We start from the raw sequence: 22,402 nt of genomic DNA, 5'->3' as shown, positions 1-22,402 counted from the left end.
TGCTCACGCCCTTAATTAATATTAATGAACACTTCAAATCAATATATTCATAGCCATAAAAAAGTTCTCATTGCAGCATAAACACTGCACCTAAATACTTAATGCTCTTTCCACCTCCAGACTTATAATTACCACCATCAGCCACTGATTTCTTCTTTCTAAAATAAATGCATAGGATGCTTTTTATTTACTTTTATTTACAAAAACTGGTCATCAGATTACATTTACATCTGAGCATTTAGCAGATGCTTTTATCCAAAGCAACTTACAAAAGAGGAATAAGCTACATAGAAGTTGTCTTACTGAACATTACTGACCACAAGCTGCTGTCTCATAATTATTTTACACAAAGATGTCACACTAATCACTGGGTTATGTCTTCCCTACTGTATGTCATTCAAAGAGATAAAATGAATGAGTAATAAAACAACATATAAACATCTAGACATGCTTTAATAAATATTTAACTTAGGCAATGTATAAAAGACATGTTTATCAACACAGGAACATGAGAATGGTAAGGATTTATTGACTTGCTGGCTCATGTCGTGTAATTAAAAAAGTTTATATTAAATGTAAAAAACACAGGTGTAGGTTTTCAGTTTGTCTTTCTCACTGTTAGCAGGATCTGTCCATTACTGTGAGCCAGTGCCAATAAACAAACCCCACTCCTTCCACTTGTTTCAACTCTGCACCTGAAGTTAGACTATTGTCATCTGCATAAAATAAATAACTGTGCTGCAGATATTTTATATTAAATATCTTACAGAAAATATAAAATTGTATAATAGAAAACAGTGATGCAGCTACATTGGTTCAGACCTGCTGGAGGCACTTGTTGATGGAAAAAAGTATTCCTATACTTACTTTGGTGAATCACTGTCCATTTGGGTGTGATCATGATTTATTCCCGTTGTTTGGACCTCAGTAGTTTCTATGCAGATGCTACATTGTGATGTAAGATATACAGTATATTTCCTAATAAATGTTACTACAGACTGCAGTCTGGCCCTGGAGATATTATTTTATTATGGACAATGCACCACAGGGTGTGATTTATGCAAATGCCCATTTATAAATACAATGAATGTACAGTGAATTTAACTATAAGAACAAGAAAACACATTATTTTAAACATTTTCTTTAACACATACTGTACCTATTTTATTTAAAATGGAGGCATTTGTTATGACCACTGTTTCAGCAGTGTCCTCCTGCACAACCACACTCACCAATCTTCCTGTGAAATCCTCAGCGGATATTGACACTGACACACAGGTCAGGTGATTAAATCACAAAGAAGGCAGCTTCTTTTTTTTTGTGGTTGGCGTTAACACGTTTTCTGTTTTCAAAGTCCCAGCCGTGAATCCAACAGAATGAAAGCGAACACACAGGATATATGTTCCAATAAATACAAACCTTAGCAGGGGTCAGAGGTCAAAGGTTACAGGACTGAGGTACAATGACCCCAGCACAGCAGGACATTCTCTCTATTGAAATGTAATTCTTTCTGCAGTGTGGCCCCTGTGCCATTGGCCCAACCCCCCCAAAGTGTAGCCGAGAGAAGTAAAAAAAAAAAAAAATCAGCTTAGGGATGAGAAAAAAAATCAACATTTTAGAAATAAGTTAAATGTACTTTAAAATACCTAAATTAAAATATATTACAACCATCTTATTTTCAATCATTCATGAATTTAAAACGAAAAATAATGGAATTAAACATTTTACTCCAGTGCCAACAACGACTAAGATTATTAAAATGATGAAATAATATATTAACAATTTTGAAACAGAATACAGAAAGACAACAATTTGACAAAGACAACCGTGTGTAGATTGTGAAATTACTGTATTTGTGTGGCAACTTTTTCCCCACATACACATCAGTTTCAACGTGACCACAAATGCTTTTCAGTGCTTTTATTTACAGAAAAAGTGACTAGACTTCATGTTACTGTACACTTTGATATTTCCCCATTTTCTTATATAAATACCCACAGGGTAATAGGTCCTCAGTAGCTTTGAGTGCATTATAAAACACACAACCCTAGGTTAATGCGTCCATTACTAACCATACAAAACAAAACAGAGAACAATAAAGGATAAACCATGTCACAAAGTTATAGTGTAGTGTATATATAATAGTGTCACAGGAAAACAGCTGAAAATCTTGCAACAAAATACACTCACAGTTGTTTTTTGAGTCACAGCGTTCAAACAATATCCAACATAAAGACAACGATCAAGGTCTTCTGTGATTTTATAACTTCTGTCACCTGTTTGTAACTGTTGTCCCAGGATAACGGACGGTAAGGCAGTGCAAGCTCATCTTCATCCTGCAGCAGACTCTGCTTTATCTGCTGCAGTGAGTTCGTGACGAGACGCTGCACAGTGCTGAGAAACGAGAGACAGTGGTGTCACCGAGATTGTACTGGCGTCAGTAACAGCCTACAGCGCTCTGATCCATCAGTCCCTGACGTCGCTGACCCACAGTGGGTGGGATGATGTGTGCAGTGACTTGTGAGACTGATGAGGGGAAACTCTGGCAGAGGTGTACATTCCTAAGAACAAAGGCACAGCTTGGCAGCAGCAGCATTGCACTCTTTAAATGATTTTGCTGCAAGTTTTCTGAATGATTTCATATTTTTCTTCCATCAAACCGTTAAAGAGATCCTTTAAAATATTATACTGCAATCATCGGCGTGATTTACATAACCAGTCTTTTCAAATTGTCTGTATGTCCATACCATGATTCCTTTCACCTTGCATTGATACTCTCCACTCTCTGCTCCATCTTCATGAACTTGATTGGAGGAGTTCAGAGGCTTTGCATTCATCAGGTTGGCAGTCCCAGAGTTTGTTCTATTTAGCCCATCCTGTGGTGGCCTCTCCGTTGATATAGGCAAAGCCAGGGAAATGCTGTGAGTGTTCATACTCTGAGTTTCTGCGTGGGCCCAGCGGGGAGTACATGTCCCCAGAGGTGGCATAGCGGGATGAATGCATAGGTGGACTAGTGTAACAGCTGTTAACTGGCGATACATCTGGCCACCGAGTGGCCACAGGTGAAGAGTGCAGCCGAGGAGTGCCGCTCATCAAGCAAGGCTCCATCCGAGACATCTGGCCATTGAGCTGGTACTGTGGAGGACAAGAGGAGATAAGGTAGAGGTGAGGGATCATTCAGGAAAGAAGGACATGGACAATAATAAGAACAAGGCTGAAACCACAAAATTGGCAATAAATCTGATGATTATTGCCTTGATTACATATTACCACATGAAACATCTTTGGGTTTTAACTGGTTTGGTCAACAAAGACAGACATCACATGTCATCATCATCAACTCAGAAATTATATCTACTATCATTTCAAACCAGCACACGTCATTATAACAAAAGGCGGAAGAGACCGAGAGGCCACTCCAAATGACGTCACTGAATCTGAACTCCCATTTTGAAGCCTTGAGAAATGTTTTGCAAAAGAATATTTACAGATATCACCTGCAACCAGGCTCTGACAGGCTGATACCAACCATCAACCACTCTATTGAATAAATGTAACTACTACTACTTTTCTAGAAATACCGAGGTCCCACACACCTCCTGAGTCTGACCACCCCCAAACTAAAAGACAACACAAAGTGTTTCCTTCCTATCATTAAAACACCCTTATTCACTGTCTGAAGATCAAAATCACTCTTAAAATCTGTCTGTTAAATGTGAAGTTACACCAAGTAGCCAGCTACCTTAGCTTAGCTTGGCTTTGAAGAAATAGTTGGCATGTTATCCCTCCAAAGATGGTATTGCTTTATTTTTTGTCAGAATTAAATTAATAGTTTATTATTATTATGGTTATTATTGTTATGGTTAATAATAATAACTATAATTTATTATAATAATAATAATTACTATTATGGTTAATAATAACCATCATAACAACAACAACAACAATAATAATATGGCTATTATTATTATTGTTATCATCATCATCAGCATCATCATTATTATTATTATTATTATTATTATTATTATTATTATTATTATTATTAATAACAACAACAACAATAATAATAATAATAATAATAATAATAACAACAATACTACTACTACTACTAATAATAATAAGAATAACAATAATAATAACAACAATAATAATAATAATAATAATAATAATAACATTAATATTAAGTAAATTCCTATGGGCTTTTTGGGTGGAGTTTACTTGAGACAGAAATTAACCGTTGCAGGCTGCTTTGTTCCTGGAAAGCTGATACGAAGTATCAAAAAATTAACATTTACTTCCTCAATAATTATTGAAATGTTTTCCAGCCTAAACTTTAACCAAACACATCAAAGAACAAAACATAAGTGTAAATTAGCTTATAAAACATAAGATGCACTATTTTCACTGTAGAAAGGGCTTTTGCAGAGGACATGAGAGAAAGTTACTGTCATGCTGATATTATATTTGATACCATGCTAACCTCTGTGGCACAAGCTGTGACCTAACCCTGCCAACAGTAATTTCCTGTCAGGGGAAATTGCTTCACATGTTGTATCAGATCAGTCAAAATAGAAAATTAAGCCACTTAAGACAATTAGACATCAGCTGGAGAAGTGTTTTTTTCTGTGTTATTTCTGTTACCCATGGTGACAGACCACAAACAGCCAATAAGAAATCTGCCTGCTGACAAAAATACTTTGGGCAGATGGGGATCTGATAAAGTTTTCTGTTGGTGTCAGCTCCATTTCTAACTTCTCACACAGACAAAGCTCCAGCATTGTGCCTGATTTAAGCTCAAACGATCTTAAAAAAAAAAGTGGAAGTAAGACCCTTTTCCTTTTTCTAACTAAATATAAACAGAGAGACAGTTGAATCCATTATGGGGGATCACGACATGGAAAAAGACAGTCACTGCAGGTCAGAGAGCAGAACAGACGCCTTAGCTGCCTCTTGTTCACAAGCAGAAAAGAGACCATTGAATAACAATATTTTAATAAATGCCCCGCTGCCCTGCTCTTTGGCAACCGACTCAAACAGATGAAGAGACTATTGAGAGCTGGACAGAGGAGAAACAGAGCAGGGCCCCTCTTGGCCTGGGCTGAGCCACCTTTCACTCCTCTGCTTCCGCTGTGTTGAGAGAAGTGATTCGAGGCCTTTAAGAAACACTGTGAGCGCTGAGGCCCAGCTGATCTCCTCCCACCGTAAAGGCAGCGGAGGCTGGAGGGCCCTCCACAGGAAATTACCATCAAAAAAGTAAATTCATATCTATCATGGCATTAGCTGTCACATCAGCATCTCCATCTCAGAGCGACACTAAATCCGATGATGTTCTCATACAAAAAAAGAGAGTTTCTGATAATAATAATATAATCATATATATCATTCATATTGGCATTATTTGTTCAGCCATCTACTCCAATTAAACAACACCTGATTAAATAAATAATAAAGTTGCGATTTATTTATAAAACATTTATTGCTTGGAAATGTCAGGTTTTCAAAATACAATTAGGTGAAATGGAAATGTGAGTAATAGTAGTAAGAAACTTTATATGATGCACAAATATGCTTTTAAAAAGTGGGTCCCCAGTTATAAAGATTACAATAATTGATTGTCAAGTAATTACATTCCCTTTAAATGAAGTTGAGTCAATTTTTTGGATCGACTGAGACTGACCTGTGCAGAGGAGCGGTGGTAGGCGGAGTAGTGGAGGGGGCCTGGGATTGGGGACTCCTGGGTCAGACTCGGGTACTGACTCTGGAGGGAGTGAGGATGCTGGTTGGCATAGCTGCCATAGTTGTAACTACCAGTGTACCTGGAATATAGTGAGCAATGCATTTAGAAACTAGAGGAAGCACTCAAAACATCAAGGCTGCTCAGTTTCCCACAGTGTTGAGAAAATAATAATTTCTCCCATGGACGATAAGCTACATCTCCAGAAAATGACATCCAAACCTGTCCTTTATTCTGCTCAAAATAAAACAACAACAAAAAGGACGTAACTGTTTAACAAAATTCTGTTATTTCCAAAGTGATTTGATGTAGAAATCATAATTACCCATGCTCCTCTCTATGGGCGTAGACTGGCATCCGGTGTGCGGAGGACGGTGGAGGGACTGGGGCGCTGTTCCTCATACAGGACAGCTGTTGTCCGGCCTCTGGAGTGGCACCGCCTGCTGTTGTCACTGTGTATGTAAGGGACCAGGTATATGACTGAACAGCGCCTGGTAGACACATATATAGACACAGAGACAAATGTGTTGGCGCAGAGAAACTATGTGCAGTGAAACCTGTTACACGCTGCTTCTTTAATCTTCGTGTTTGTGTGTGTGTGTGCGTGACAGTGATGCGTGCCTCACCTGTGGTGGTGGTGGTGACTCCACTGTACTCTGGGGACAAGGCCGCTGTGGGGGAGCTGGTCGAGGAGATACCCACCGAGTGGACTGAGCGGGCAGGAGAATAGGATCCTGGGGACGGAGAGGTGGGAGTGGTTTCTGTCTGCGTGAAATCCTCCTCTCTCTCTGCTAAAGGTGCAAGCAGACAAAGTGTTAGACAATCAAACAGTAGAGAGTTGCTGTGTTCTGAACTAACTGCTGAGAAGTTCAAACTCAAAAATGTCATAAATAAAACATGTACAAAATGTTGCTAAATAAAATGAAATATTATGTTTTTAACCTTCAACCGCAACTACTAAAAGGTAAAGGTGAAGTATGTAACATTTTGGAGGGCTTTCTTGACAGAAACTGAATACTGTACTACCCATGTTTGCTTTGGTATTAGTGTACAATCATTTTAAATTTGTTTGGTTTTTGTAGCCTTTGAATTCGACTTTCCCCTACAAGGGTTGTGCTCTATAGAAGCTACAATCTTACACCACCATGTTTCTACAATATCTTACATGACTATGACCTAAACTTTAACAAACTAGATAAATAATACTTTAAAACAGCTGTATCTTTGGAAACCTCTTCAGCTGATGGACAGCTTGTGGAAAACAACAACTTTTCGGTTACGTGAAGGTCACCGTGGTTCCCTGACATGCTTGAGAAAGAGAAGGGTGAGTGGATTTATCCATTAGATGTCACTAACTCTCACACACTGGACCCTCACACGGTTGCTATGTGTTGCATATTAATTAATTTATTCTCAAATGTTGTACTTGTATGAGAGTCCATGAAATATTACAATGAAGATTTATTGAATCCAAGCTCCTTAAGATCTTGGTAATTTGACATTTGAAGTAGTTAACACATGTTTATACATACATATTTTTATTTTAGTGAGCACAGAGAGGACTCGTTTGAAAAAAATATATAAATAAAAAATGAAAACTGTATATAAAGAAATACATGCTCATTCATTTAGGTAATTAATTGTTGTCTGGTACAACAAGTGTTAAAAAGGAGTGGAAAACTTGAATGCAAATGAAATGATTTTAAATGATTGGAACAGCTAATTCTCAATTTGTCAGCAAACTACCACACAGGGCTTTTCATGGAAAAAGCATTATTATTGTTATTATCACTCTTTGCAGATGAACAGTCAGTGCTTATTGATTTGACGTGCAGGCAGTGAGCTCACCTGTGCTGCCCTCGCCCTTCATGGCCATCATGAGGTCGTTGGCTCTCTCCTGACAGTGCAGAGACTCCAGCAGGTAAAGCACATAATCATCGAACATGAGGTGGATCAGGTGGAAGGAGCCTTGACACAAACACACACACACACACACACACAGGAGAACAGAGTGTTAAATCAAAGTGTCATTAATATCCAAACCCTACGATGTGACGTCAAATGAACTGTGATTAACACAGTGACTTCAGTGACCAGGAGACTCAACTGGAAAAGAAGCCTGTGCATCTTCAGGAGTTCCTGTGCATGAGACTGAAGTGCTCATTAGGAGAATGACTTGAATATATTGCCTCGATGAAATGCTCTGGGATATAATCTTATACAGAAGTCATTCCTCATCCATAAAGTCAAAGCACTGGATATAATCCTCTATCCAACAGAACTGTTTTTGCATACACTCCTCACTCCAGTTTTAAAGTCTTTTATACTCATGTTCAACCTAATCCCTTGATGAATTTAAATTTATTTGGTATAATCCCGGAAAATGGCAAAATAACTCTCCTGGCTCTCTCAACAACAATATTATTTTGTTAAACTTGATGTTTTTATGTAATTTTTAAGCTTAACTTAAGTTTGCAAACAGACATAATCATGTAACCTTTTAAAAAAAAAAAGGCATAATATAGTTTGTTTGGAATGTTTCAAAGTTGCTGTTGTAAAATCAAATTCATTTTCTATGAATCATTCACAAAGTGTGTATATATATATAAATATATATACATATATATATATATATATATATAGATTTATATACATATATATGTGTACACACTAAGTTTCTACTGCTTTATCCTGAGACATAAAAAAAGATTTAAAGAGGGAAAAAAAAATTCGGAAGCATTCCTACAAACATCTGTTTCATGACTTCACATCCTGCAGCACTGACAGCACGGCCCCTATTAAAAAGAGGCAAGTGCGCTTGTTTCCATGCACAGAATCAGTGCCAGAAATATGTCGGTCGACCTTGGGGTCACACAGAAGATGAGACCTTGGCATGTGGGGGAGTGTCACAATTGTGCCATTGTGCTGGTCCCTGCCGCTGCCGTGCGCATAATAAACACTTGTGACTATTCAGGGGAGCAGGGTATAATACTGACCGGTCATAAAATGGAAAAGACAGGCAAACAAATCGGGAGAAAAGGGGGGTCGGCTTTTGTTAATTAGCTGTTTGTGCACGAAGACCTGCTCTATCAAAACACCGCAACCAGCTGTGTCTTTGATATTCACAGACAGGGTCACAGGGCGCAAGTACAGGAAAGAGAGGACATTTTCTCTGATTTTATTTCCACTTATGAATAATTAGTTCTTGTACACAGATATCCTGAAATATTTATATTGTATATTTGTATAATAAAATTGAAGCAATTAATTAATCATTTCGGAACGTAACAGTCAATTTTGGTCAATTTTTTGGTCAATTTTGGTATAACAAAGAAAATCATTAAAACTAAATAATTTTGGTTTGTGGACAAAACAAGATATTGGAGAACATCTTCATCTCCATGTTTGGTCAACACTGATCAGCATTTTTCAATTTGCAATTCACTCGATTAATTGAGGAAATAATTTACATATTAATTAATTATGAAAATAATTATCTGGTTCATGAATATGTATATGTATATAATATAATATATTACATATATCTATATATGTATGTATATATATATACATATATATACATAATTTGTAAAAATAGTTGCTATACTTTATCAGATCAGTGAAGCAAAAAACAAAAAAAAAATGTTTCCATAACACATTGTGCTGGACATAGTAAAATAATAATAACATCAAAAGAACTATTCTGTATCACACTATCAACAGCGTGTACTTCCTGTCTGCTGCAGGAATGATGACAAAGCATTAGCAGCTCACCAAAACTGGGCGCGCTGTGGAGGGTCATGTCCCGGATGACTCTGGTACCGAAACACGACCACATCAGCAGGAACTGTTGGGCCACCTTCTTCAGGCAGCCGGGCCTCTTCCCTGCCACCTAGAGAGAACATTTCCATGAGAAAAGAGGGGGAAGGGTGGAGATGCCGGGGCAGAATTAACCCCTGGGTCCGTATTGGGGCTTAACCCTCAGGAACGAAAAACATGTCAACAAGTCAACTATTTAATTTGCCCCCGGGGACACGCCTTCCTATTGAACTATTGTCTGGGCAGTCCAAGACGTTGCCAGGGTGACCAAATTTTACAAGCCCATATCTGGCCATAATGGACGCAAATGGGAAGCTTGAAGACATCATTAACTGGGAGGATTGCAGCCTAAGTGCCTCTGTGTAAAAAGACATGCAGAAACAAGTGGCTTCAAGCCACAGGTGTCTGTTTAAGGACAGAATGAGCTGCTGTGCACAAATATTTAGTAGAAATTACCAACACGGTTTAAATTGTCTGCCAAAATTAAACAGCTATAGAGCTTTGTATCTGGTGATGGAATACATCTCCTGATACAGGGGATGAGATGTTATATCATGATATTACAATGCTATAAGCAACTTGATATGTTGCAATTTTTTTCCCTCAGAGGTAAATATAACTATCCGATATGCATAAACAAGCAGCAGAAGGCTTTAAAACAACATAAAGCCACTGTCCAGAATACTTACATATAGATACAAAGCAACAAATAATTGATAGAGTATCACACCATGAAATACTGCAATACTTTAATGCATAACATTTTCTTGCATCCACAAAGAGAGCTAGGTTTTTAATCACTAAAAAGTATGATTGCAGCTTTAGCCTCCTTACACTGTCTTGTTTGCTTTAATGAATGTTATAATAGTTATTGGATTTCATTCTGCTTCTATACTCTGTCAGGTTTTATTTTTGCACAGTTAAGCACTTTGTATCTATACATTAAGGTTATTATCATTATTATTAAAGAAATCATCGTTACACATTAAATTTAATCCATGCAAAGGTTTTCCCAGCTGATTTACTAAACAAATGCAAAGAAGAATAGTGAAATCTGACCTTGACAACACAGCGGTCCACCATGGAGTCCAGCCACTCGATATAGGCTTCGATGGGCGACTGCTCCTCCAGGAGACGATCAAACTCCTGATACACTACGACGGGAGGCAGAACGTGACGTTACACAGGATTCAACATGGCTGCAGACTTGGATGCATCTTCCTGTGACAGCATCTGTGACCTGTGATCCCGTCAGTGACGACGAGTGGAGATGCTCCACAGGGTGTTTCAGAGCAGGTTGAACTTATTTAACCTCTTGGTCTCCATCATTAATGCTTTGACTCTGCTGGTCGTGGGAATGATTGTTCCTTGGTGTGTGTTGTTTGTGTGGAAGTTAAGTGTAATTCTCTGTGCTGCTGGATGTGTTTAACTGCATACACTTACAATGGATAATAAGCTGCCTGTGCTCCTCTTGTGAGTCCTCCATGGTGTAAAGTGTCTGCTTGGTGATGCTGTTCAGGTCCACATTCCTCCAGTCCTCCAGCATTTGAAAGGTGATGTCAGCGCTGTTTATTACAGTCCGCGACGCCTGAGGACAGATGTATCAACAATATTACTAACACAAATATACCCATGTTGCTTATCAGCTGTGTGTGTGTTCATATGGATTTTATTAAAAAAGAAAAACATTCAGATCATGATAAGTACCTGACAAAGATGGTTTAACGATGTTTGTCGCTTCAGAATCTGTGAAAATCTCCTTGATACTGGGAACAGAAAAGAGGAGAAAAAAAGTGATTACTCCTGCAACGGATTATTATTATTCTTCTATTCTTTTTTTACAAAAGAAATGTAAGTTCTAAGAGTAATTTCATACTTACGTTCAAATTTGATATTCCTCAGATTTTCAGGAAGGTCGTGAAGTGCTATTTTGAGCCACTCGTCGAGCTGTTTGGCAAATTTTCGAATAACCTGAGTCAAACTGTGGAAAAGATGGACAAACATAAAAAGAATAAATAACCCAGAATGATTTAAATCAGTGAGTGACGCAGAAAATCTATATATCTAAACTTATCAGTCAGCTGACGAAGACTGATTACGTTTCTTTCATGTGTGACAGAACAAAAAGAACAAATCCTCACAATTTGTGAAGCTGGAACCAGACAATTGATGGAAGTGATTAACTGACAAGAGTCAACTATAACCGACTTCTTCTTAAATAGCTTTCTTTCCCAAACTGTGAAGCTCAGACCAGAATTTAAAGCTTTTCAACTTCAATCCCTGCTTTAGACCTTGACCTGTCAAGGTAAGGCTGGCACAAAATGCGACTGCAACTTTTGCATCATTTTTATACATAAATATTGTTCGAAATTTCACACCAGGTGATTGATGGGCACTTTTCCAGGCAGCCAATCAGTGGTCACAATTTAAATGTGGCGTAGATCATTTGACAAGACATGCTAAGGAGCTGTCGGAAGACTTAATGCCAAACACTAATACTCAACCTATAAATTAGTACAATGGATTTTCAAGGCCGTGAAAGAAGAAGACAAACACCGACAGAAGATGGAGAGGAAGGAGAAGAGGGGAAAAAGAGGGAAGGAAAAGAAGGAGAAGATACCAAGAACCAGGACAAAAGAGAAGTAATAAATGAATGAATTCAGAGCAGAGCAGCAACATTACAGATGCCAATCACAGTTAAACACCACAACTAACTCATTTACTAATGTTTTATTAACAATTTAGTAAATTGTGTTTATATTCAGGGGAAAAACCCTGCAGTGTAATCTAAATGCTGCAGCGCGTACAGCACCACACACAAATACAAACAAATGTTTAGTAGCTCAGTAAAGAGCACACTGTGAGTAAATGTAAGAGCACCACTCACCTATCAGGCAGTGCTTGCAGGACAGTGGGCATCAGCACCCCAGAGATGGCCTTGTAGAGGATGGAGTCACAAACACCCACTATGTTCACCACCGTGGTGGAGCCGAGGACAGGGAGCATGTGGGGCGGCATGCCCTGCCAGAAGTGCAGCAGGAAGCTCTGGACCTGAAAGAAACACCAGGACATTCAGGAATACAGAACAAAGTAATTTGTTAAATACAAGCACACTTTTTTGTTTGGACTTCTGGTAAAAGAGAAGCTGATTTTAAAAGATAATGCTAAAAAACACAAGATGCCTTACCTCGTCAAAGTTGGCTCGAATAACCGTGTCCAGTATCCTCTGACAGTGCGTTCTGTACATCATGATGAAGGTTGACACCTGTGGTCAACAACAAAACATTAATCTAATTGCATCACAGACTTAATGGCCGTTTTTTTCCTCAAAAAAAACAACAAAAAAACAACAGTGGTACAAAAACAAGAAAATAAATCTCTAACAAAGCATGTGAACCAATAAATACACATACCAGGTCTAGGCTGGAGCAGACTAATATAAAAACGAGCTTTAGAGATCAGCAAAGCACAAACCATTTAAAATCATGGCCCCTCTTTAAAAGCCGGACAGCTAGTGCCTGTCCTTTGTCATTGCTAGATCTTATTATCTCCCCCAAAAGATTAAGAGTTAGTGAGGAGCCAGCATATAAATCCTCAGGGTCCTTCTCTAAACGCCAACCCAGTGAAATTCCAGATAAAAGAGCCAGAGGGGGCGCAGAGACGAAGAGATGGCAGGGAGAGATGGGAGCAGAGGGATGTGTGGAGGGGGGGGGAATAAGGATGGACTTTTAAAACTCCTGTTTACCCTCTCTTCTGGCAGACTGGCGGGCAAATTTAGGTCTTTGACATTTGGAAACTCTGGCAGGAGGGTTCCCAGTTTGGAGCGCGGTGAATACGCCACTGTCTGCTTGGTGACTTCTTTCTTCCCTGTCTCGTTCACCCACGCCGCTCCCTTCTTAGAGTACATCACGTCATAGTACTGAGAGGTCTCCTTCACTGCGATGCCATAGTAGTGGTACCTGAGGAGAAGACGCGCAGTGACGACAACGTTATTCTTCTCTGATCAAGTAGCAGTAAAAACTATATCTTAACACTGTACTTTACAGAACAGTAACTATATAGCAATCATATGGTGACAACTTTGTAACAGTTACCAACTAAAATCTTGGAAATAACAATATAAAATGTGGGTGGGACATACAGTTGGATGAAAATCCAACTTTATAATATGGTAACTGGTGGTCATGAGCAAGTTAAAACCTAGTCCATTTTTATATTATTTTGTGTAAAAGAAACTGGCAAAATAAGAATTTCATAGTTTTTCACAGTGCATATGACAAACTTGTTGTATGTCTTATCTTAATATTGCTTTGCAAATATTACGGTATTACTGTAATAGTATCTCTTTATCAACACACTATTACCTTTGTTATTGACAAGATGGAACTGTGTCCTTTTATACTATTATAAAGTGTAACAATATAAGGATTTAGACAGAGCTTTACTGATATCAATGTTGTAAAAATATGCTTATTATACATTTTTAGCAACTTTCCAAACTTCCTTCCATGTTTTGTGACCCAAAACAATCATAACCTACTTACTTGGACTGTCCTCTTGTTCCCAGTCTTCTGGTAGTTAAGGCTGGAAACTGTTGCCTTATGATCTGCTCATAGTAAAATAAAATAAAAACAAAAAGGAAAAACAGTGGTTAGGGTGCTGTTACAACACACATAGAGATGGAGTTATATCACATTCATTTGCCACAATCTCCTTAAAGCAAATAATAAAAAGGCATGCAAACAGGAGACATGTCAATAAGTCAAATCTTATCTTTGTATCAAGTATTTTTTTTAACTCAGTGGAAGAAAATACAGACAGTATACTGAATATTACATAGTAGAAAATACTGCACATGTTCATGATATTCAGTCTTTATGATTAAAAAAAAAAAGATCAAATCAATCAAAACAAATAGACTTTCAGACATTTTTCTTGGGCTTTGGTGTTACAAGAGCTGCAGAATACACAGCCAATTCACATAATATTAAAACAGAATGAAAAAGATGAGTATTGCACCTGCTCTAAAACAATAAAGAAAAACAATAAAAACAAGGCATTAAGAACCAGTAACCATAAGTGACATGTGCCAGAGTATAAGTGACTCTTTCTTATGAAGATTCATGACAGAATGAAGCCATTTCCTCATTGAGTGGTGTGATAGACATTGGTTTTACATTTGCTCGCTCTACAACGTCTGCCTGAAGGTAACAGATTAAAACACAATGACGGGTCATTTAGTAAAGTTTGTCAGCAGATCGACGTAAAAGTCTCGTCGCTGTGTCCACTGGGAGGTCTGAGAGGAAAATAAAAGCATTGAGAACCATCCATTTATGACATCCAGTCGTATCCCCCCCCCAATACCAACAGTGTCCCCTCATCCATCCACCCCATCCCCTTTTCCTTCACACTCTCTTTCTCTCCTCCACTCCCTCCTTCTTCCTCTCCTCTCTTTATGTCCAAAGAGATTGGATCCTTGGTCCAGCTCCTGGTGCAGAAACTTTAGCAAACAGTGTAGCTCTCCATTGTGTGGGATGAAAAAAGAGGCCAAGCTGTGAAGTTTCTGTCAGGCCCCGCTTGATAAATGAGCAGACAGGGAGGCAGTCCGGGCCCTCTCTCGTTTTTTTGTCCTGAATCAATGAAGCCTTCCTAAAGGACACCCCACACTGCTCCAGCCACTGATCTAACATTCCGCAACATCTCACCCTTCCAAATTTCCTTTAATTACACATTAATCCAGGCCCCTTCTCTTTTTCAATATCTTCCGACAGGAGCTGCGGAGGGGCGGGGGGTGGGCCCGGGAGGTTGGGGGTTGGGGATTGGGGCTGGAGTCCAGAGTACAGGCGATGGCTGGGGGTAGGAAGGGCTACGAGGAACTTCTCGGGGTTGTGGGAACAGACGAAAGCACATCTCCTTTGGCTCTAGATTATGTGTTCAGTGAGCGACCACAGAGCTTTGCTTCACACTGAGCTTCAGACAATATTATTCCAACTCAGCAGCCAGAGCTGCAGCACAGAACCAACCCAGCCATGAAATGGTCAGACTAATGCATTAGGCTGATTGAATTGATGAGATTATTGGGATTATTGCTTTCATAGGGGATATATGTTGTTGAAGCAAGTTGTTACACATTTTGCTTTTTAATAAATGCAGCTCAAAATCACTAATCAAACAATTATGCTTCAAGAAAACACAGTGACAATGGTACAGAGTTCGCTGCTTTATGGAATTGTAAGACATTTCATGCTGGGTTTTAGGATGATGAGCTGTCAGATACTACAACCTTTATCTCTACAGGGGTTTTTGAATCTCACCTTTCCAAAGCTGGCCGCATTCACAGGCTGTGTGTCCTGCTTCTCGCTGAAGTCTAAGTAGTGCATGTAGAGGGCACTTCGGGGAATACACACACCTTCAGCTATCTCATAGTTCTCCTCTAGCCTGAAGAAAAGATCATAGAATTCATCAGTGTCACAAAAAGGGTTTGGTATTTGTAAACAGTGTAGATATAATACAGAGGAATTTACTGTGCCACTATCAGCAAAGGACTGTGATGTAGTGCATCTAATGATGTGACATTATTAAATGTATTTTTTTTTTAATTTACATAAGAAGGTAAGTAAATAAACAAACCAGAAGTCGAATCAGGTCGAATTTAGAAGCAGGTGACTTTGTTGTGGAAAAATAGATAAGATAAATTCATTTTTGTGAGGATATTTTATTACACTTTTGCAGAGATCATGTGCATTTGTTCCAGTTTATAACGGATCATACTGCTTTTATTATAGTCCTGCATGACAAAAGCTCTCTGGAGCTGTCAGTGTCACTACATTGTATTTTTTATATATATATGTATATGAGGCACAAACAGCATCTGGAGACTTTTGTTGACCTCCCTGTTGTGACATTAATGCTTCATCTCTTATCTGTTACTTTCTTTCCTTCCTTCCTTCTGTGTAAATGATAGTATAGATTTCATTGCTATGCTGATGATGCACTCCTGTATGTTCCCAAAGCCTGGTCCTTTTTATCTCCTAACTTTCAGAAAATTAAACATTGTTGGTATATTTGGAACATATTTACACTCAGTATTTGTGATAAAATAAATATTACTATCACTATTTGTTTCTTAAGTGTGACTCTCTGCCCCCTAATGGTCCAGATGTTTTTAAAGAAACTGGTCTATTTACTGACTTTTTAATATATGTCAAACAAATCTTTCTTCAATAAGTCAAATATATTTTATATTATATATGTATTTCCATGTGTGTAGTTCCTTTTGTTATTGTTGGCAGAATAAGAGTTAATGCATAAAGGAGCAAATTCAGAATCAAAAGTCCTAAATAAAGTCCTCTGATATTGCCCTTTATTTTGTGACATGAATAGTTATTATAATTTTCTTTCACTCAGAAAGCTATGACCTTTGAAAAAAAGGACAATTTTCACATTTTTTAAAATCTGCCAATTCATTCATTGCTGTTTTGTAATGTTATAATACAATAATACTTATAATAATATACATAATGCAAACTGGATTTTAATAAACTTTGACAGATGACAAACATATACTGCCTGTTATAATGGGTTAGTTTTAAACCCTCTATTAAATGATCATCATTACAATTATTATTGGAGAGTGCATTAGCATTTATGACTTTAATGCCTCTTTTCACAAAGGATATATGACAACAGGTGAGTGACTCCACTCATCCTCCTCCCTGTGGGTGTCAGCCTCCCACAGTGCAGCTTAAATCACTATTAATATTCATTTCAGTCCATGTGTGTCTTCATGCTACTGAGTTCAGGATGTCATTGGTCGTGTGGCTATTTCACAGGCTGAGCCACAGAGAGGCCATACATGTGTTAGGGTTTGTATTATACTTAAAATAGAGAAAACTAATCTGCTGAAATTAAATACAAAATGTTTTTTGATTAAAAAAACATTTTTTTTTTACTAAACCTCACGTTTCCCGATATAATGATGTCAAAAATAACGTTCATGTCATCTAAGTGTGTGATAGGATGAGGAGCAGCAAAAACACAAATTAAAATTGACTCAATGTGAACTTCATTTTCTGTTTACATACATTTTGTTTATGTTCCACACATTTTTTTTTTAATTGGGAGTCTACATTTGTTTTGAAGTGAATTAATTGTATTCACTTCTAAGTACTTAATTAATATAGATTAATTAATCCCCCCACCGCCCTTCTGTGGCTTTCCCTTTTAAAGTTGAGTGAAAAAAAAAAACAAAGATTAATTCTCAGACTCACCATTCCAGAGTAGCTGGTGTCGAATGTGGTTTCGAGGCTCGGTTATTTTCCTTCTCTTCATCTGTGAAACACGACACATTTAGTGAGTTTATTTAAAAACTGGCGCAGTAACGTGCAGGACATGACGAGAGCATTTATTGCACTGAAGCGTGTGTGACACGGCGGTGTCAGTTTAAGTGTGACGCCGTGTGTTTGTTTGTGCTTACGTTCATCGTTGGACATGTTCCCCAGAGACGTGTGACTGGAGTATCGCTTGCTTTCGCTCTCGTTGAGGCATCTTTCAATCCAACTCTCTTAAAAAAAAAAAAAGACGAAGAAGAAGCATAAATCACCTTTTAGAACAACTCAGAAAATAATAATATTAATATTTACTTTGTCATTTAGACGATGTATTACTTTGATAAAAAAGAACATGATTCTAAGGCTTTAACAGTGGATCCTTTCTGTCATTTGGTGGGAAAAAAAGGAGTTTTTGTTGAACCGGTCTCGTTTTTGTAAATAAAGCTTTAGTTTAGTTTAGTTTATAAACACTGACAATCGCTGCCTATACAGGACACTATAAATGTCACTTACGTGACAGGGCGAGCTGACAACAATCGATTGTATGGGCAGCGCAGCAGCCATGGCTCTATTTGAGATGTTTTCACCAAGACGGCAGGAATCCAGCATTGTTCCCAGGAGAATCTGCGCGAACACGCCTGCTTAAAAGAGCCCGTGCACATTACTGAAGCATTCTGGTGGAACAGAGGCCATTGTCCGGTTTTAATTTCTACTTAGAAATGGCACGACTGGTGTGCTTTCTGTGACCGAGCTGCAGCAAAACACCAGTGCTTTTATGTAGGAACTGCCTGACAGAGTGGAAATCCCTTTACAATTCTTTTATTTCTTTCACACAGACATTTCAGTATTTGATAAATATAATTGAGGATGAAATTGTGTGTAACTAATGTTCTTTTTTTTATGTGAAAGCAACAAAGCACTTTCTGAATCTTGCTTATCCAGCTTATTTATTGTTAGCCAGGCATATTAAACGGAGACGTGAATACAAAGTGAAATGTCTGTTATTAAATTGGTTGACAAAACCTATTATGTAACCTTAAATGGAAATTAGGAGGCAAAGCCTCACAACTGTATCCAGCGCGTACAGGATCAACATAAAACACCACAGCAGTTACTTTTTACACCTTCAACAACAAAAAACTCCTTACATACTGTTTCTAGAAAATTTATTCATCTCTTTTTTAGTGTGTAAATGAAATGACAACAGTCACCATAACAGCTGTTGCTAGCATAAACTGTTGGCAGGACGACCTGTTGGTGCAGCCTATGGTGGAGAATCAGAGGCTGAAAAGTTTTAGAAGTTTTCACTAAGCGAGGATCTTGATCTCCATGTTAGGCACATGCTTGTAAAGAAAAAAAATGTTTAAATCAGGTTGTGCTTTAAGTTCTATCATCATGTTTAAACACAGACAGGGAAGAAGCTTTTAAGTTAAATTAAAATGATCATTAGAAGCTTTTTTTCTCTCCAATTGTCTTCCTGCTCCTGCTGATTAGTATTCTGGATAACAATCTAATTATAATGCAAAACTACGACAGCAGCAGTCGGAGCATTTATGCATCAACTCTGAAGAACACAGCAGCGTTGTCAGCGACATCTCTCATCTTTTACCGACAGCTTTCACTTCTGTTCCCTAAAACCCTGGAAATGAAAAAGTGAACCCAGTGAAGTGAAGCTAATTCTCCACAGAGGCTCAGATCTCAAGCTTCATTTGCCACAGGAGCAGATAAGTTGGGGATCTAAATAATTGGATTAAATTTGATCAACAAGTGAAACAGATGTTCACTCATTTATTAACACACATTCAGGACTTAAGTGCTCTACACCGCACCACTTTAACACAAACGGCCACATGATCGTTCATTAACCAATTTTCTCAAATTAAAAAAATAACTCAGTGTCTCAGCAGATGAGACAAATTACTAATTATTTGTGTTTGGACCTCATTCATTAATTGACATTTCACTAATGCATTTATAATAAAATTCAGTTATAAGCAGAGTTTTAGACTAACAACTGGAAAAGATGAACAAAAAGAGCAGGTGCATGAAGTTGCACCTGTTTCTATTTCTCCACTAATGATGATCAGGTACAATTTATAAAAAAAATCTTTTTGAAAAAAAACCCCCAGCAAGGCATCACTTTTAAGGACTATTATGTGTCTTCTATGACTTTTCTTAAATCAACCAAAAAGTGTGTCCTCTAACATCACACACTTCTAATTGAATTTGTGTGCTGAGGTCACTTAACAAAGAGGAAAAAATGTTAAAACCAAAAAACAAAATATATTCCCAGACTCTCTGAATGACTGCAGAGAAAGTTTTCCTCGAGTGTGCAGCGGCAGAAACTCGCACCATGCTTCTGCAGCGGAAGCTGATTTCTCTAAACACCATCCAGACATGCAGAGATGAAGAGGACTGACCTGTGGAATCCATATCAGGCTCCTCCAGCAGCCCGCAATGCATCCTCTTCCCATCAACAACGCTGGCTCCTCCAAGAAAATGGCTTAGTGCACGTTTCCTCCTCCACGGCCGCTCTCCCCTTGTCTCGCTCAGTGTTTCCGTGACCACTGCCCGTCACAGGAGATGTTGAGGATCTGACGTTCGCCCGGAGAGGGGTGGTGTTGGCGGAGGAGAGAGGGGGAGGTGGGAATGAGGGAGGTGGGGGGGTTGAGACTCAGAAATCCAGCGGAAAGCCAGACCCGTCAAAATGTTTGCTGATGTTTCATGGGAAAGGGGCTGATTTTATAGGAGCCCTGATGGGGACATGTCATTGATAGGCTTGGAAGGCTGATGAATGGCCCCAAGTCAGATGGGGATGTGGCAAGGCTCACTGGAAGTCTTTTGTGGGGCTGTTTTGAATAAGAAAAGCTCCCTCCCAGAAAAAAAAAGAGAGGCTTAGATCTACACAGTCCTAACACTGTGGCCTCCCCATCTTCCATTATGGCATCTAATTTAAGTTTTATACACCCCCGAGCTGCAAATAAACATACGTCCCTGCACAACCGCCGCTCCTGCCTTTCCATCGTTTTTTTAAACTTCACTTTCACATCCCACAGACACTTGTTGCATCGTTTCTTCTGCGAAACCTTCTCACTCCACCATTAATGCATCTTTGTGAGAACTTTTTTTCCCCACGTCACACATCAGACGCAACATCAACACACGCCAAAACTGCACAAGTGTGAATTTTTCTGATGGGAGCTTTAGCCGCTTTTTACTTTTGGAAACCTTTTTTTTTTTTTTTAGTGTGCCTATGAGAAGAGGGAACGGTCACAAAAGGGGGGGAAGTAAAAGTGCAAAGCCCGAGGCTGGGAGGGCTCTGATGGAGTGCCTGAGAGCTGGAGAAGGGAAAGCTGTGATTAGAATATGAATGGAACCACAGGAGAGGGGGAGAGGAGAGGGGAAAAGAAGAGGGGAGAGGAGAAAGGCGGATTATGGCTGAATTACTCACCGCACCATGGATAGCAAAGGAGGACTCGCTCTGCCACGGCGCAGGCGTGGACACCAACGCTACCACTCACTGACACGCACCATGCAGCCACCTGGGAGCACGGGTGGGACAGGGTGGCACCAACATGCCATGAGTGTCATGGTTTGACAAAACAGTGATGTGCACCTATATTCAGACTCACAGAGGAAGAAGAAAGCTGCTGGAGTGAGTACATGGAACAAGTCGACTCAAAAATCATTGCAAATTTGCTTTAAAGTAAATACATTACATATCAACAACACTACAACCATTTAATGGCACAGTATTCAAAAGCTTAAATGGTGGCTAATGGGGATCTTATTATTTTCTGTCAAATAAGCACAAGGTGGAGTCTCTGTCCTCTGTCAGTGGACGTCGTATTTCCCTCCCGTTATCTGCTTATTAGAGCCTCATAAAACGGGACAGGTGCAGCCATCAAATGAGCCTCTACTCTTCCTATCCTCACACACTTTGCACACACAAACGGATGTGTACTGCTTTTGTTCCATGAAAAGGCCCCAGTTGAGTCATGTGTGTATGAGCGAGTGGGGGGTATGGTTACGCTACATACAGCGTGTTGGTGACATTAAGGCTTGGAAGAAATTGTGTGAGTCAAAGACATGAATGAAGCTGTAGCTCTGTTTATATCCGTCATTATGTTGTCACCAAATATGTGGCCCTCCATTTTCTACAGAGAAAACAAGAACACGTTAGATGTATGTAAACTGGATGTCTTTGGGTTTTCAACTAGTGGTTAATCAAAATAAGACATATGGCATTTAAGTTTTTTCCTGGGCTTTATGAAATTGGGAATCTCTTTTTTTCCAACTGCTATATTGTTTTAAAAAAAACAAATCAGTGAATTAGGGGAAAAATATTTAAATGTATTGGTATGAATAGGGCTAATGATTTTTCTCATTAACAAAATAAGATTTTTTTTTTTTTTAAATTGAGTTATAAGTACATTTAACACCATACTGTGTAACTTTATTTAAATTTTTCCCAAATCTCCTAATGAATGCTTGAAGACGCACGTCTGCTATATGCAGA

General features: G+C 38.7%; 1 protein-coding gene across 3 annotated transcripts; it reads right to left on the bottom strand.

Moving 5' to 3' along the window:
- Positions 1-1,832: 1,832 nt before the first annotated feature.
- rfx4 (regulatory factor X, 4) lies at positions 1,833-20,536 on the bottom strand. 3 transcript variants are annotated; one of them, XM_044036719.1, is made up of 18 exons: positions 20,304-20,536; positions 18,030-18,116; positions 17,824-17,884; positions 15,868-15,991; positions 14,098-14,159; positions 13,299-13,512; positions 12,741-12,818; positions 12,441-12,604; positions 11,434-11,534; positions 11,261-11,319; positions 10,997-11,141; positions 10,613-10,707; positions 9,509-9,626; positions 7,583-7,702; positions 6,361-6,525; positions 6,060-6,225; positions 5,678-5,816; positions 1,833-3,135 (listed from the first exon to the last, which is right to left on the bottom strand). In XM_044036719.1, exons 1-18 carry the CDS (start codon positions 20,344-20,346, stop codon positions 2,863-2,865), a joined length of 2,214 nt encoding a protein of 737 aa, XP_043892654.1. In that variant the 5' UTR covers positions 20,347-20,536; the 3' UTR covers positions 1,833-2,862. The 3 variants fall into 3 exon arrangements, with proteins under 3 accessions (XP_043892654.1, XP_043892656.1, XP_043892655.1); XM_044036721.1 differs by having other exon boundaries at positions 6,060-6,186; XM_044036720.1 differs by having other exon boundaries at positions 6,361-6,522.
- Positions 20,537-22,402: the final 1,866 nt, after the last annotated feature.

Source organism: Solea senegalensis, linkage group LG10 (genome assembly GCF_019176455.1).
Source record: "Solea senegalensis isolate Sse05_10M linkage group LG10, IFAPA_SoseM_1, whole genome shotgun sequence".
In the NCBI taxonomy this organism is placed as follows: domain Eukaryota; kingdom Metazoa; phylum Chordata; class Actinopteri; order Pleuronectiformes; family Soleidae; genus Solea; species Solea senegalensis.
Note: the sequence above shows the minus strand (reverse complement) of the source record. Positions and strands in the feature narration are given on the sequence as shown.

Bases quoted from the DNA above. Each gene is read 5' to 3' on its own strand.
- rfx4 (XM_044036719.1), bottom strand. From the start codon at position 20,346: ATGCATTGCGGGCTGCTGGAGGAGCCTGATATGGATTCCACAG. The intron at 13,513-14,097 runs GTAAGTAGGTTA...TCTTCTCCTCAG, and splicing joins GGAACAAGAGGACAGTCCAA to GTACCACTACTATGGCATCG. The intron at 7,703-9,508 runs GTGAGCTGCTAA...GTTTGTGTCAAG, and splicing joins CCACAGCGCGCCCAGTTTTG to GCTCCTTCCACCTGATCCAC.